The 14,244-nt window shown below is 37.3% G+C and overlaps 1 protein-coding gene across 1 annotated transcript in view; it reads right to left on the reverse strand.

Moving 5' to 3' along the window:
* AK9 (adenylate kinase 9) overlaps window positions 1–14,244 on the reverse strand; it is a 123,482-nt gene that overhangs the window by 85,583 nt on the left and 23,655 nt on the right. The window contains exons 9-13 of the mRNA XM_044004957.1: window positions 13,618–13,692; window positions 9,261–9,359; window positions 7,829–7,968; window positions 7,558–7,738; window positions 3,739–3,883 (exon numbers count right to left, since the gene is read on the reverse strand). Coding sequence (XP_043860892.1) covers window positions 3,739–3,883; window positions 7,558–7,738; window positions 7,829–7,968; window positions 9,261–9,359; window positions 13,618–13,692 — 640 coding nt within the window. The remainder of the gene's footprint in view (window positions 1–3,738; window positions 3,884–7,557; window positions 7,739–7,828; window positions 7,969–9,260; window positions 9,360–13,617; window positions 13,693–14,244) is intronic.

The raw sequence follows: 14,244 nt of genomic DNA on the forward strand, positions 1-14,244 counted from the left end.
GTTACTGATGTAGGAATGAACTGGACCATGTTGGAAACAGAGTAGGTCAAAACTCCTGTGCAAATCAGTGGTGGGATTGAGCCCATGAGATGGGCATTCATAGCCCTGGACTTTCAGCCTGGACTAGATAGGGAAAACCCAGTTGTGTTTTTTTTTAAAGCATGAGAAAAATCAATAGCTAAATATTTTTAGATATTCTCAAACAGAAAGGTCCAATTGTCAGACATAGGGGGTACAGTAAAGTTAAATAAAGCTGTAGGCCCACTCCACCTCAGTCCACATTGATCTGAACCTGCTTCTTCTCCAAGCATAAATAAGAAAAGATTGGCCCAGCTTGATTCCATGGAAGAGAATAAACCCACTCCCCTCAGAGAACAAGACAACCAGCCAATCAAGCAACCAGATCGAAACTACTTTGTGAAAGGCAGGAAAGAGAATTTAAAATATGAAATGATGCAACTGATAGTATTTGCTCTTTCTAATACCCAACTCTGCTTCTTGCCCTAGCTCTTTCTGTCCCCTATTTCTTATGAATGAATGGAAAGGCATTTATTTATTCAGTGTGCCAAGTTTAGTCTCCCTGTTCTTCCTATACTTCTTACTGAAACAATTTGGCCAACATCATATCAGTAATTTCTCACTGATTTGAACTTAAGTCTTTTCCCATCCCCACTCTATTTCCTTCTCACATTCATTTTTATCTGGGGTAATTCCCTTTGTCAGAAGGTCTTCCTTAATTTTAATCTAAAACTTCCCTGCTTTCATTATATACAACACCTTGGTCTATGAGATGAAGAAACAAGCTATTCATGTGCTCTATAATACATTTTTAGATTCTTGAGGGCACTGAGAAGTCCCTTGGTTTTTGTTTTCTTTAGATGAAATGATGATAACTTCTTTAACCTGTTTTCAGTGGTCCTATTTTTTATAAGTTATCCACTATTTGAAATCTGTGGATATTTAACCTCCCTTAAGTGGTTTAGATCTAGCTGCTTTATTGGCTGGCTTACTCTCTGGGTGGGACAGGCTGGGCTTATCTCTTTGGGTTAATCGAAGTTTTTGACTGATTTCTGCTGCTAAAAGAAGGGTCAGAATTATATGGCCTATTGTAGATTAAACCTGGAGATAACTCTCCAATTAACCCTGACTGCTGAAGATAATCTTTGACTTTTAAGAAGTTTTTAAACAACTGGTTGAGCTACTTGGTTATAGAGAAATTATCTATCTATCAACATACATTTATATACAATAAAATGAAATTCATACACACATAAAATATATAAAATTTTGTTATTGATTTATGTAATTGATCATGTAATTGTATATTATATACATATGGACTCCCTGACCACTTTTTATTCTTTTGCTGAATATATAAAAGTGAAGTCATGTATAGGGCATTGATTCAAAATTATTACAATGGTATTAATAATTAAAATTTTAATTTGTATAATAATATAAACTAAGGATCTTTTGTTGGACATGGAGAAAAGCATACTATTGTGCCCACTGTCTTCAGCAGGGTCCACTGGGAGTGATCCATGACTTAGAAAAACAAAGGATCATATTTCTTTGAAATGCTTTGGTCATTAGATCAAAAATGTCCGTGATTCAGAAAACCAGCAGGTTAGGATTGTACACTTCTATTCTTTCTCTACAAAATATCTAAAATACCTCCTGAGGATCAATCATTTTATTCTAAATCATAATTACGTATGATTTAGAATAAAATGTTTATAGTTTATATTAATAATATTTATATTAAAATATGTATTTATATCTCTATATAAAGTGTTCATGTTTAATCTTAGTCTAAAAAAAAGAAATAAGCTAGAATAAGGTATTCCAGCCTATACTTTACTATCTGCATGGGCATTAGTCACTATAGAGCTGGTCCATGGCATATTATTAAAATTCCAGGCCAGTTTTTCCCAAACACTTAGGATATTCCCTAAGCACCACCACCACCACCACCACCACCAACAACAACAAATTTTATTGGCCTAAGAAAAATATTTTGACAAATTATCTCTCTTATAAAAATAATTGTGCAATATACTCCAAAATTTCTTGTAGGATCATTGGCTATTTTGAATCATATTCCTATATGCTAATATAGCTTAGTAAGAGCTCACATAATCATAATAACTCTTATGTTCCATCCCACTGTTCACATGTTCTCCTATCATTATACCTTTTTAAAAAAAAAACACCCCAATAACATTGTTGATTCTTTTCAACTTGTGGTACAATTTAGTATAAACACCAAAAAGTCTGAACTTTTCACCTTGGTGAACTGAGACTCCCTTTGCCTCCCTTTAAAACATTGTTTTGCGCATGATCTTCTGAAATGTCTAAGGGTGACTGACCAAAGGGATGACAACCGTAGACATTGGTATCAGCCAAAACAGCCAAATTCTGAAGAAAACAACAGCCTGCTCATTTCAAGGAGACCCAAGAAATGAAGGTTTGGGCTTCCTGATTAAGCTCAGGGTCTCATAATCTAAGCTTACATTAAAGGTGTAACTTGGGAAACAAACACCAGTTTCTTTACTCTGTCTATAATTTTAGTCATGAACTGGGAAAAGGTGAGAGTAAATATGTAAGAGAGGCAGGGCACCGGGCATATTTCTTTGGCTCTTTTCAAGTATCACTTCCTGGTTGTCTCATTAGGGGAACAGGAATTATAACCAAGAACCAGGTTTCTTACTAAGAAAGGAAATTGTTTTCTAATGCTATTTGATATATGGGTTTTTCCATCCTTCCAGCCCCCAGCCCCCACTCCCACCCCAGTATAATAATGTAAGTCACTTGAATGCAGATACTATATTGGTTTTGTTTCTTAAATTAATTTTTCAATTAATAAAAATCTATATTCTCTCTTCCCAATGGGAAAAAAGAAAAGAAAAACAAAACTCTTATAACAAATATGCATAGTCAAGCAAAACAAATTCCTGCACTGGCCATATCCAAAAAAATGCGTATCTCATTTTGCACCTGATCATCCCCTCTCTGTCAGAAGAAAGGGGCAACATGCTTCACCATCATTCTTCTAGATTCTGCATAGTTGGCCAAGAGTTGTCTTTATATTCTCCCCTAGCACAATGCTTGGCAATGGACTTTTTTTGTTTGTTTGTTTTTCAGGGCAATGGGGGTTAAGTGACTTGCCCAGAGTCACACAGCTGTTAAGTGTCAAGTGTCTGAGGCCAGATTTGAACTCAGGTACTCCTGAATCCAGGGCCTGTGCTTTATCCACAGCAGCTTGGCAACGTTTGTTAAACCAAATTGATATAAATATTATTATTTAATAAAAATGAATCTGAAATCAATGATTCTAATACCAAGGAACTCACCCAGCCAGGGCTCACAGATAAGTTAAGAAAGTAAAATATAAAAAGCAGAAAATATTTATTTGTTCATTTACTGTCAAAAGGAACCCTGAGCCTTCTTCCTCTGTTTTTGCTGTATGATAACAAACTTACAACATAGTTAAAAGCATAAATATTTCTCCATGGGTCTTTGCAATGCATAAAGGCTCATGAAAGGAGAAGAATCCCAGTGTAAAGATCTGTTGAAATTGCAGTTAACAAAAAGTAAGGGGACCTTTTTTGAAATTTCTATTTTGTTGAGAGAGCTGAATTTAATCCTTACCCCTGTTCAGAGATCACAGTTATCTTCTTTTTCTGGCTTAAAGCAGAATAGGATCAAATTTTTCTAGAATCAAAAATATGTATTTACCATGTTTTTTAATCATTTTTTCTACTTGCAGCCTATCTGTCACAGATTTAATAGCTGCTTCTGTTGCCTCAGCTTTAGATTTCTCTATAAATGATTTTTTGGCTTCTTCAATATGTGGTTCCATAAGTTCATTAAAATCAAGAACCTGGAGGGAATATTTGAGAAAAGAAGCACAATTAGACAAATTTAGCATTATCTATGTTATCATATCATATCAGTGAGTTTAATTCCAAAAATGTATCAATGTTGATTGATATCTCTTTGCACTAGGGATCTTGTCTTCTTAAACAAGTGCTCTTGCAAGATGGCATTTTCCCTGATGAAAGTTATGGAGGGAAACCATAGAGGTAATAAGTCTGTAATTGTCATGATCCAAATTATGATTAAATGAGATAATATCTATCAAGTGCTTAACACTCTATAACTGCTTATTCCTTCTTCCTCCCTCCCTCCCTCCCTTTCTTCCTTCCTTCCTTCTTCCCTCCCCCTCCCTCCTTCCTTTTTTCCTTTCCTCCTTCTTGAAAGAAAAGTTACCAACTGACATGATGAGTTTGCAGACTGCTGGGTTGCAAGAAGGAGAGAGGATGGGGAATTGGTATAGGATGATCTATAGGCATGAAAACATTTCCATTGCCAGAGAAGGCCTATTGTTCCAAATTGTTCTACCAGCTGTCTCCCTAACTAGGTACCATATAGTACCTCTAGCCCTTTTCCCTGCTTTTTTTAATCTTTAGCTTCCTTTAAGGCTCAGTTCAGGTACCATCTCTGTTTAATATTAGCTGATTTCTCTTATTGATGGTTTCCTCTACTGTCTAAACTTATCTTGTATTTACTTAGCTGTTTCCTAGTAGATGGAAAGTTCCCTGAGGACAGGGACTATTTCTCATTTTTGTCAACTGTGAGATTTAAAATTGGAAACTAGAGCATTAACCTCCCCTTTTAAGTTTTTAACAGTCAGTTAGTGAATACGGAAAGATGCCAGTTTTTAAAGGACCGCCCTTTCGGGGAGGAGACCGATGGCCGTGCATGGGCTATGCACGCCAGTCCAGCTACTAGGCACTCCACTTCCGGGGTGCAAGCTTAAAAGGCAAGGAAAGAACGGAAGTAGGGTCTCTTTTTGGCTCTCCTTCTTTGCTGCCTGTGCTGCACACACAGAGGCTGACGGAGGTTGGACTCGGCCCGGCTCACCCTAACAGCACGTGCTTGACGCGGCTCTCCCCCCCAAAGGTGGCCTTGGGCTTTTGGTGAGTTTTATAGGGAATATAGACTAAGCTTAGATTTAAGACTATTTGTTTTGTATTTCTACTTTCCTATCCCTCTAATCAACATCACCTTGTGATTTCCAAACAATAAAAGCTCTAACTAGAGATCAGAAGCTTCTTCCATTTACTAGTCTGAGAGATAAATAAGGGAAACAGTTAAAAGGGGAGGTTAATGCTCTAATATCCAATTTTAAAACTCACACTTCATATTCCTAGTATATAGTACAGTTTTTGGTATATAGTAGGTGTTTAATAAATACTTTAAAAACTGAACTGCTGGGGCAGCTAGGTGGCGCAGTGGATAGAGCACCGGCCCTGGAGTCAGGAGTACCTGAGTTCAAATCCGGCCTCAGACACTTAACACTTACTAGCTGTGTGACCCTGGGCAAGTCACTTAACCCCAATTGCCTCACTAAAAAAAAAAAAGAAAAGAAAAGAAAAAAAAAACTGAACTGCTTATTTGAACTAGAGAAAAGCCAAATGGAGATAAGACAGAAGTCCAGGGGGAGATGAAACATCAGGTTGAGGGTCAAAGATGAACTGCAGACTGATGGATGTCTATGTGAAAAAATATTTTCTTAGCTGTAGCACACATGGTTTGGTTTTTATGGATATCACTGGGCACTGACCAGGTTATACCTACTGAAGCGTACTTTCTCCATAGTAATAAAGAAACCTATGCCCCAGATCTGTGATAATAACAAAAATGAGCAAATATAATCTGTCAATTGGTGACTTATTTTAAGTAGAAGAGAACTCACTTGGTACTTAACTTATCGACATTTAACCATCAATCAATTAATAAATAAGCATTTATTAAGCACCCACTACATGCCAAGTACTATATTAGTCACTACTGATACAAAGACAAAAATGAAAGAGACCTTGTTTTTAAGGACTTATCATTTTATAAGAGATCAGAACACATACATAAATAAGTACATATGAAATACAGGGATAGAAACTAGCCTTGGGATTTCACTGACATCAAGAACTCCCAGGTGAGGAAATTCCCTCTACTGATATAGGTCAGCACCTTTGCTGTAACTTAATTGAATTAGAGAGCTGCCTAGAGAAATAAGTGGTTTGCTCAGGATCACACAAGCATTATTTATAGGTCAGAATTTGAATCCAAGTTTTCCTAGCTTGAAGAACTATTGTATCCATTATTCCACGCTACATGGTTAAGGCACTGGGTTAGAAATCCAATAGGGCATACTTGTAAAAGTTTAAGTCCTGCTTATAATACAAAGTTCAAAAAAATATAAAGGGAAGGGAATAAGTATTAAGTGCCTACTATGCACTAGGCACTGTAGTAAATACTTTACAAACATCTCATTTTATATTTTATAATAAGCCTGTGAGGTAAGTGCTATTATTTTCCCTAGTTTGCAGTTAAAGAAACTGAAGCAGAAATTACTGAGGTTGAGAAAACTGAGGTTAAGTGACTTGTCCAATATCATACAGTAAGTGTCTGAGGCTGGATTTGAACTTGGGTCTTCCTGATTCCAAGTCCAGCTCTCTATTCAGTGGGTCATCTACTACTTCTAATATATAAATACAAGGCAAATCGGTTGGAAGGAGAGCTCTAAGAGCTGTGAGGGCTCAGTAAAGGCCTCATGTAGAAGGTGGCTCTTGAGGGGGGTAAGGAGGGAGGACATTCCAGGTATTAAGACCAGAATCAGAGAGACAAGAGATGATGTGTAGTGTGTGAGGAAGGCAAGAACGCCAGTTTGACTAGATCAGAGAACAAGAGGAGGAGAATAATGTATTATAAGGTTAGAAAGGGGGCAGCTAGGTAGCACAGTGGATAAAGCACCGGCCCTGGATTCAGGAGGATCTGAGTTCAAATCCAGCTTCAGCACTTGACACTAGCTGTGTGACCCTGGGCAAGTAACTTAACCCTCATTGCCCCACCAAAAAAAACAAAAACAAAAGAAAGGCAGCTTAAGGCTAGATTGTAGAGGGCTTTGAAAGCTAAACTGAGAAGCTTACATTTGGGTAGGGTCATAACACAGTCAGATGTGTAATTTAGAAAAATCATTTCCACAGCTGAGTACATGATAGATTGGAAAGAGGCAAGGCTTGAGGCAGGGAGAACAATTACCAGGCTGCTTCAATGACCTAGTTAAGACGTCATCGTGAGGACCTGAACTATGGCAGTAGCTGTGTGAGGAGACAGTTACAGACTAGAGAGAGAACATGGAGGTAGAAATGACAAGACTTGGCACCTAACTGGATGTATGGGATATGGGAGAGTGAAGAGTCAAGGGAAATTAAGCACCCACTTAATTAAGCCAAGGTTGTAAACTTGGGTAACTGGAAAGATGGTTATCCTCTCAACAGAAATAAGGAAATTCAGAAGAGGAGTGAATTACTAAAGCAGGTATTAAATGTTTCCTATGCACCAGACACTGTTTGGGGAGGGGCAAACCCCAATATCCAATAAAACAATGTAGAATATAAAAGTCTAAATATAAAACTATAAATTGTGACCAATTCTGTATATACAAATAGACATATATACATACATATGTGTATATGTACGTATACATACCTGTCCTCCATAGTTAGCTGCAATTAAATGACATAGAGTTGTTTTCCCTGAGGATTTTGGTCCATATAAAAACACTTTGCACGGTGGGATTGGCATCGGTGGAAGGAGGTAGGGACGTGGGTTCCTCATAAATTCACTGAGTGCCTCTTCGGATGAAAGACAGTACATTTTACCTAGAAAACTTTGAAAAAGAGTGATTTTAACAAAGTGAAAACATAAAAACAAGGTTGAAAAGGCCAATTAAAAAAAAACCATTGCTAATGTTGCTTACCTGACACTCAAATCTGGCAATCCCATTGCAATGTTACCTTCTTTTAAAGCAACAGGGCAAGCTCTCCCCCATCTGCTTCTGTGCCATCTATATCTAGGTGCAATTAATTTATAAGATGAAAGAGTCCGGAATAATTCATCCTGTTGGCCACAAAATGAAATTTAAGTTTTGTTCATACATCCTTATTAAACTTTGAACAGCAATATTCTTTTCTACTTCATTTTTTCATTGAATTAAAAAATTTTTTTTTTAATTACTGGGGGCAGCAAGGTGGCACAGTGGATAAAGCACAGGCCTTGGATTCAGGAGGACCTGACTTCAAATCCTGCCTCAGACACTTGACACTTACTAGCTGTTTGACCCTGGGCAAGTCACTTAACCCTCTTTGCCCCATAAAAAAACAAACAAACCCCGCCCCCTACCTTATCATGGTTTTTTGTCAGTTTTTAAAATGGTTTGCATTTAATTTACATTTCTAAATTAAACATTTTTATAAGAGCTCTCTGATAATACCCTGAGTACCAACAAAACAACTTTCAAATAAGGGATACTTTTCCAGAACTATATTATAATCATGGATCCCATCCCATCCCAAGTCCAAATAGGGTCAACTCTGCCACCTTAGACAAGTTTGGATCTTTAATTCACTTTGCATATTATTCATACCTCCCATCCCCTCACTCACATCAGATCTGTTGCCAAGTTCTATCAATTCTACCTTCATAACATCTCTTGAATTCATCCCCTTTGATCCTTTGACACTGCTGCCTCCCTAGCTCGTTTATTATGTATCTTTCTTGTACGTTCATGATTGTTTGCATGTTGTTTCCTCTATTAGAATGTGAGTTCCTTGAGACTAGGAACTGTTTTTGCCTTTGTGGTCCCATTAATTAGCACAGTATCTAGCTAGGTGGAGCAATGGGTAGAGTGCCAGACCTGAAGTCAGGAAGACAAATCTTCCTGATTTTAAAACTGGCCTCAGGAACTTATTAGCTGATTGACCCTGGGCAAGCCACTTAATCCTATTTGCCTCAGTTTTCTCATCTGGAAAATGAGCTGGAGAAGGAAATGGCAAACCAGTCTAGTATTTCTGCCCAAAAAATCCCCACCAAATGGAGTCGTGAAGAATTTGACATGACTGAAACGATTGAACAAGTGCTTAATAAATGCCTGTTGATGTGATAAAAATTATATTGTATATTATTTATTTATAAGGCACATAGTACAATGCTATATTTTAGAATAAGATGTTTTATAAAATAACACATTTTTTGTGAATCTACTTTTTAAAAGATGGCCTGAAACATTTCTGTAAAACAGAAAAGTGTAAATAGAAAACACAAAATGTAACAGAAATAAAAAAATACACACACACACATATATGTATACACACATACACATAAATATGTTAAATTAGCTGAACACAACTTACGTTATCCATGGCCTCTGACAGTTCTTCCTCAGAACTCTGAAGTCTAGTTATAACTGCTGCTCTTCTCAATCCAAGGCAATCAAATCTGTCTATTACTGACTAAGGTTAAAGAACGAAGGACTGAATGTTATTTGAAATATCTCATAAAGGAAGAAGCTATACTTCTTTCTAATTTTAGTCTTGCAAATTTAAAATTTATGGAATATCATAGAACAGCTGTGAATGGTAGCACCTACAAGGTTTTTCCTCATGAAATAATTTATAAAAAAGAAAAAAAATTCATGGAAGATCAGAAAAAGTTGAAAGAAAAAATATGAAATGATATTCTTTTTTTTCCCCAGAGTATTTTCTTCAGGGAAGGGAGTTGGTGACCCTGCTCAGTTGTTCTTGTTCTTCACAGGTTGGCAGATCACTAGATTGTTGCCCCTCCTATTGAAAGGAATCGCTGCTGGACAAGTAATTCTCTATGATGGTGCATTTCCACCATTTCCTGCCTCAGGTTTGCCTGGGTGTTAATAGTGTCCTTTCTTTTCAAGTTAGAATGCTGCTGAAGCTGAGTTTCCAAAACAAATACCAATCAAATCAGTTTAATGTCTCACAAGAGGGGGAGAGGAAAGAAACTTTGAGTCAACTCTAGGTTCTAAACCCATTTTGAGCACTGAGATAGTAAGTAGGCTGTGATAAACTTTGTATTTTTTTTTTGTTGACTTTACATATTTGATATTGAGGGGAAATTGTGACCTTTTACTTGTACATGTGGGACTCTATAAACTCAGTGCCATATTTATTCTTCTTCTTTTTTTTTTTTGCAGGGTTACACAGCTAGTAAGTGCCAAGTGTCTGAGTCTGAATTTGAACTCAGGTCCTCTTGAATCCAGGACCGGTGCTTTATCTACTGCACCACCTAGCTACCCCTTTGCAGTCTTTTTTTTTTCATATAGACTCTTTTTTTTAAAAAATTAGGCAATTGGGGTTAAGTGACTTGTCCAGGGTCACACAGCTAGTAAGTGTTAAGTGTTTGAGGCCAAATTTGAACCCAGGTACTCCTGACTCCAGGGCCGGTGCTCTATTCACTGCGCCACCTAGCTGCCCCCCTTCATATTGATTCTTAACTAAATCTTTCCTTTATGGCACTGGGAAGCAAGTAAAAGGACAATGTTTATGTCTCCCTGGGACTACTCTTGAGGGCAAGGACTGTCTTTTGCCTCTTTTTGTATCCCCACCCAGAACTTAGCACAATGTCTGGCACATAGCAGGTGATAAATAAATGTTTAACTCTGTTGTCGTTCACTTGTTTCAGTCACATCTGACTCCTTGTGACCCCATGCGGGGTTTCTTGGTAAATATGCTGGAGTCGTTTGTCATTTCCTTCTCCAGTTCATTTTACACATGAGGAAACAGGCCAACAGGGTGAAGTGCCCTGCTCAGGGTCACGCAGCTAGGAAGTGTCTGAGGCCAGATTTGAACTCAGGAAGATGAGTCTTCCTGACTCCAAGCCCAGCACTCTCTCTCCACTGTGCCACCTAGAAAACTGTAGATTAATACTGCCTATGTTGAATTGTGTTTCTGATTATTAAACATCTCCCAATTACAGCTTAATGTCCTTCTACTGCACTTGAGGCCTGTGGTTTTGAGATTCAAAATTGGATATATGGAGCATTAATCTCCCCCTTTAACTTTTCCCTTTTATATATATCTCCCAGACCAATAAGAAAAAGGAGCCTCTGAGCTTTAATCTGTGACAGATTAATTTTTATTGCTTGGGAATTAATTAGGCAACAAAAAGTGAAACCAATTAGGGAAATAGGGAAGTAGAAATACAGATTGATGGTCTTAGATCTAAGCTTAGTCTATTTTCCTTTATAAAACTCACCGAATCCCAAACTGCCTGCCAGGCCGCGAACCAGCACACCCAAAGCCAAACACCAACCATGTGTTTCCGAACTCCTCTCACCTGCGTGCCACCACGGCTAAATTTAACAGCCAGAGAACGCTTAAGTTCGCATCCTGTAAGTTCCTCGAGTTCTCCTCCCAAAAGGGGAGGTCCTTCAAAAGCTGCTTCAGTAGCATGCACAGTCTCTCAAATGATTCAGCTAATACTTCCGATATTAATCTTTACCACAAATAATTTTTACCACATGGTGAATTGGACACCTCTGGTTTAGAACAACGTTGTTAGTGTTCCTACAAGCTGTTTTGAGACTGAACCATGACCAAATTTATGGATGCCATATTTCATTTTTTATACCTAATTTTTTCCTTACTTCTTATTCATCACTTAGTATTTATTTATTTGCATATTATGCTATAAGGAGGTACCTCCTTTAAAATTCAGCAAAGTTGGAGATCAGTGAAGGGCACAGTTCAAGTAAATAAGTAAAGGTTAGATGTTTCATGTGTAAATGAAGCATTATACACCTTGAGGTTCTGAGGCTTTGAATAGCTCAATTGCATATGAAAAGGTCAGAAAAAAGAACTTGTCGTAGAATATCTGCTTTGGTTTCCTGCTCTTCATTTGCATAAACCTTCAAAGGAATCTGGGAAATGTAACCGGATGATCACCATAAGTAAGGGTGAGGTCATTCTCTGAGATAACCTAGCTCTGAGCCAAGGAAAAATGTTAAACCAGGGAAGTATACCTTTTTTATCTCATGTCTGGGAGATAATAAACCTCAGAGGCTTTTGCCAATCTCAGGATGAGGGTCTCTGTCCTATCTGAAAGAGTAAAATAGCATTCTAAATGAAAAGAGTGCTGTAACACCATAGCAGAAAGAGCATGTTTGTTGTCATTATTGTTGTTAGGGCAGCCAGGTGGTGTGGTGGGTAGAGCACTGGACTTGGAATCTGGAAGATTCATTTTCCTGAGTTCAAATCTGGTCTCAGATACTTACTAGCTCTGTGACCCTGGGCAAGTCATTTAACCCTGTTTGCTTCAGTTCCGCATCTGTAAAATGAACTGGACAAAGAAATAGCAAACCACTCTAGTATCTCTGCCAAGAAAACCCCAAATGGGATCATGAAGAGCCAGACACAACTGAAAAATGACTTAACAATAACGAAAACTTAAGCCTAGGGAATCCGGTGGGTCAACACATACATCAGAAATGTGACGTTCTGCAAAGTACCAGTAGATTTCCCCAGCCAAGCCTAGCAAGAACTGTGCTTGGCCCAGCTCCACATTAACATAACTTGTTCAGCAGAGATGTTGTACCTTAGGACACTCTGCACTTGCAGGGGTCAGTCTATCTGAACACTAGTACAAGTTGTCCATCCTCAGTGCTATACCCTGCACTAACCAAAGAAAAAAAGAACACAGAGCCCCTGAAGTTATGCAATCACGCCTTGGTTAGATGTGTTTCTTACACATGTGCCATACTACAATTGTCCTATAAACGTATACCCACTTTTTCTCTGTTTGTATACATGAGAGAATGTACCGCCTGTTTTGAGGAAATAATTTCTAACTTATGTTCTTGCTGTGCTTGCTTGAATAGGTGCCTTTTTTGGAAGACCTAATTGATAGGACTGGATAATTGTGAATGGGAAGCACACCATTGCAGACTTCTGATACACTGATATAATTTTTTCATTTTCTTTTTCTTGCTTTTTTTTCCAAAATGGCTAATACAGAAATATGCTTTGCATGATTTCACATGTATAATTGATATCACATTTCTTGCCTTTACAATGGGTGCAGGAGGGATGGGAGGCAGGGAGAGAATTCAGAACTCAATTTTTTTTTAAATGTCATACACAAACGAACAAATAAATAAATAGTGAATGGAAATACATCGATAGGAGAGTAGTCATCTCGCTAGGAACCCAACTAGCTAGCATAAATATGAGCTGTGAGGAGGGAAGAGGAGGTAATTTGATAGCAAAGAAGTCTAGCAAAAGAACATTGACTTAGAGGAGGTTCAGCATCCCCTCTTACGAACACTTTGACATAACTGCTTATTGTTCTAAATTTTTTTCTCCAGGAAGTATCTTTTTGATGATATCAATTACCACCATTAACTATAGAGAATTCCATATAGTACTTTGGAAATGATTTCCCTTACCAGTGGATTGGAAAGTTATCACATGAAATGTTGCTGAAAATATAAGCATGAAATGTAGTTGATCTTTTTGACTCTCTCAAACTCACATATTTTCAAATATTATTGCTTTTTAAAATTATAAAAAATAGTATTCAATTAATCTTAAAAATAAAAATAAATCATCTCTTCCCAAAACTATTAGTGTAAGTTCAATTATTTTTTCTAATACTTAGGAAAAATAACTAAGGCCTATTGAAGCACTTAACATTTATTGTTTTAAGTGCAAGATATTTATTCTTTATGAATACTCTAGTTACCTTATGGAGCTCTTCTACAGTCTTATTTCCATCTAGTTCAATAAGGTACTGAGAATCATGGTCAGCCATCATTTCCTACATTAAAAAAAAAAAAGATCAAGGCAGATCAAAATAGCACAAATTGAACCGTGAACCCAGGTGTTCTCAAGACTGATTAAATATCATACTATAGTGATATAAACATAATTATGAAGTGTATCTAAACAATATTCATGAGGATAAAGATTTGTTGCAAAGGACCAATCCTTTTTATACCTTTCTAATCAATCTTACCACAATGGAGGTTGCAAACATTTTAATTTCTCCTTCAGCCCTTCACAGCATCCCTCCCTGTAACTCATATTTCAACTTGCCTTGTACTTACTTCTTTACACAAAAGAGAGGCCATTCATCAATAATTATTTCTTCCCTCCTCATCTAAAACCATTCAGATTATCTTCCTATACTATCTCTTCCTTCATCCCTCTCCCATGCCTAGGCAACTTCCTCAACATTCATCCTTGATTACATTCCCTCCTGTCTTCTGCAGCAGATTACTTCCTCTTATCAATACTTACCCTCTCTAATCTTCAATTTCTCTTTATTGACATGTTTTCCTCCCTCTTTAAAAAAACAACAAAACCAAAA

The sequence above is a fragment of the Dromiciops gliroides genome, chromosome 4 (assembly GCF_019393635.1).
Source record: "Dromiciops gliroides isolate mDroGli1 chromosome 4, mDroGli1.pri, whole genome shotgun sequence".
Classification (NCBI taxonomy): Eukaryota; Metazoa; Chordata; class Mammalia; order Microbiotheria; family Microbiotheriidae; genus Dromiciops; species Dromiciops gliroides.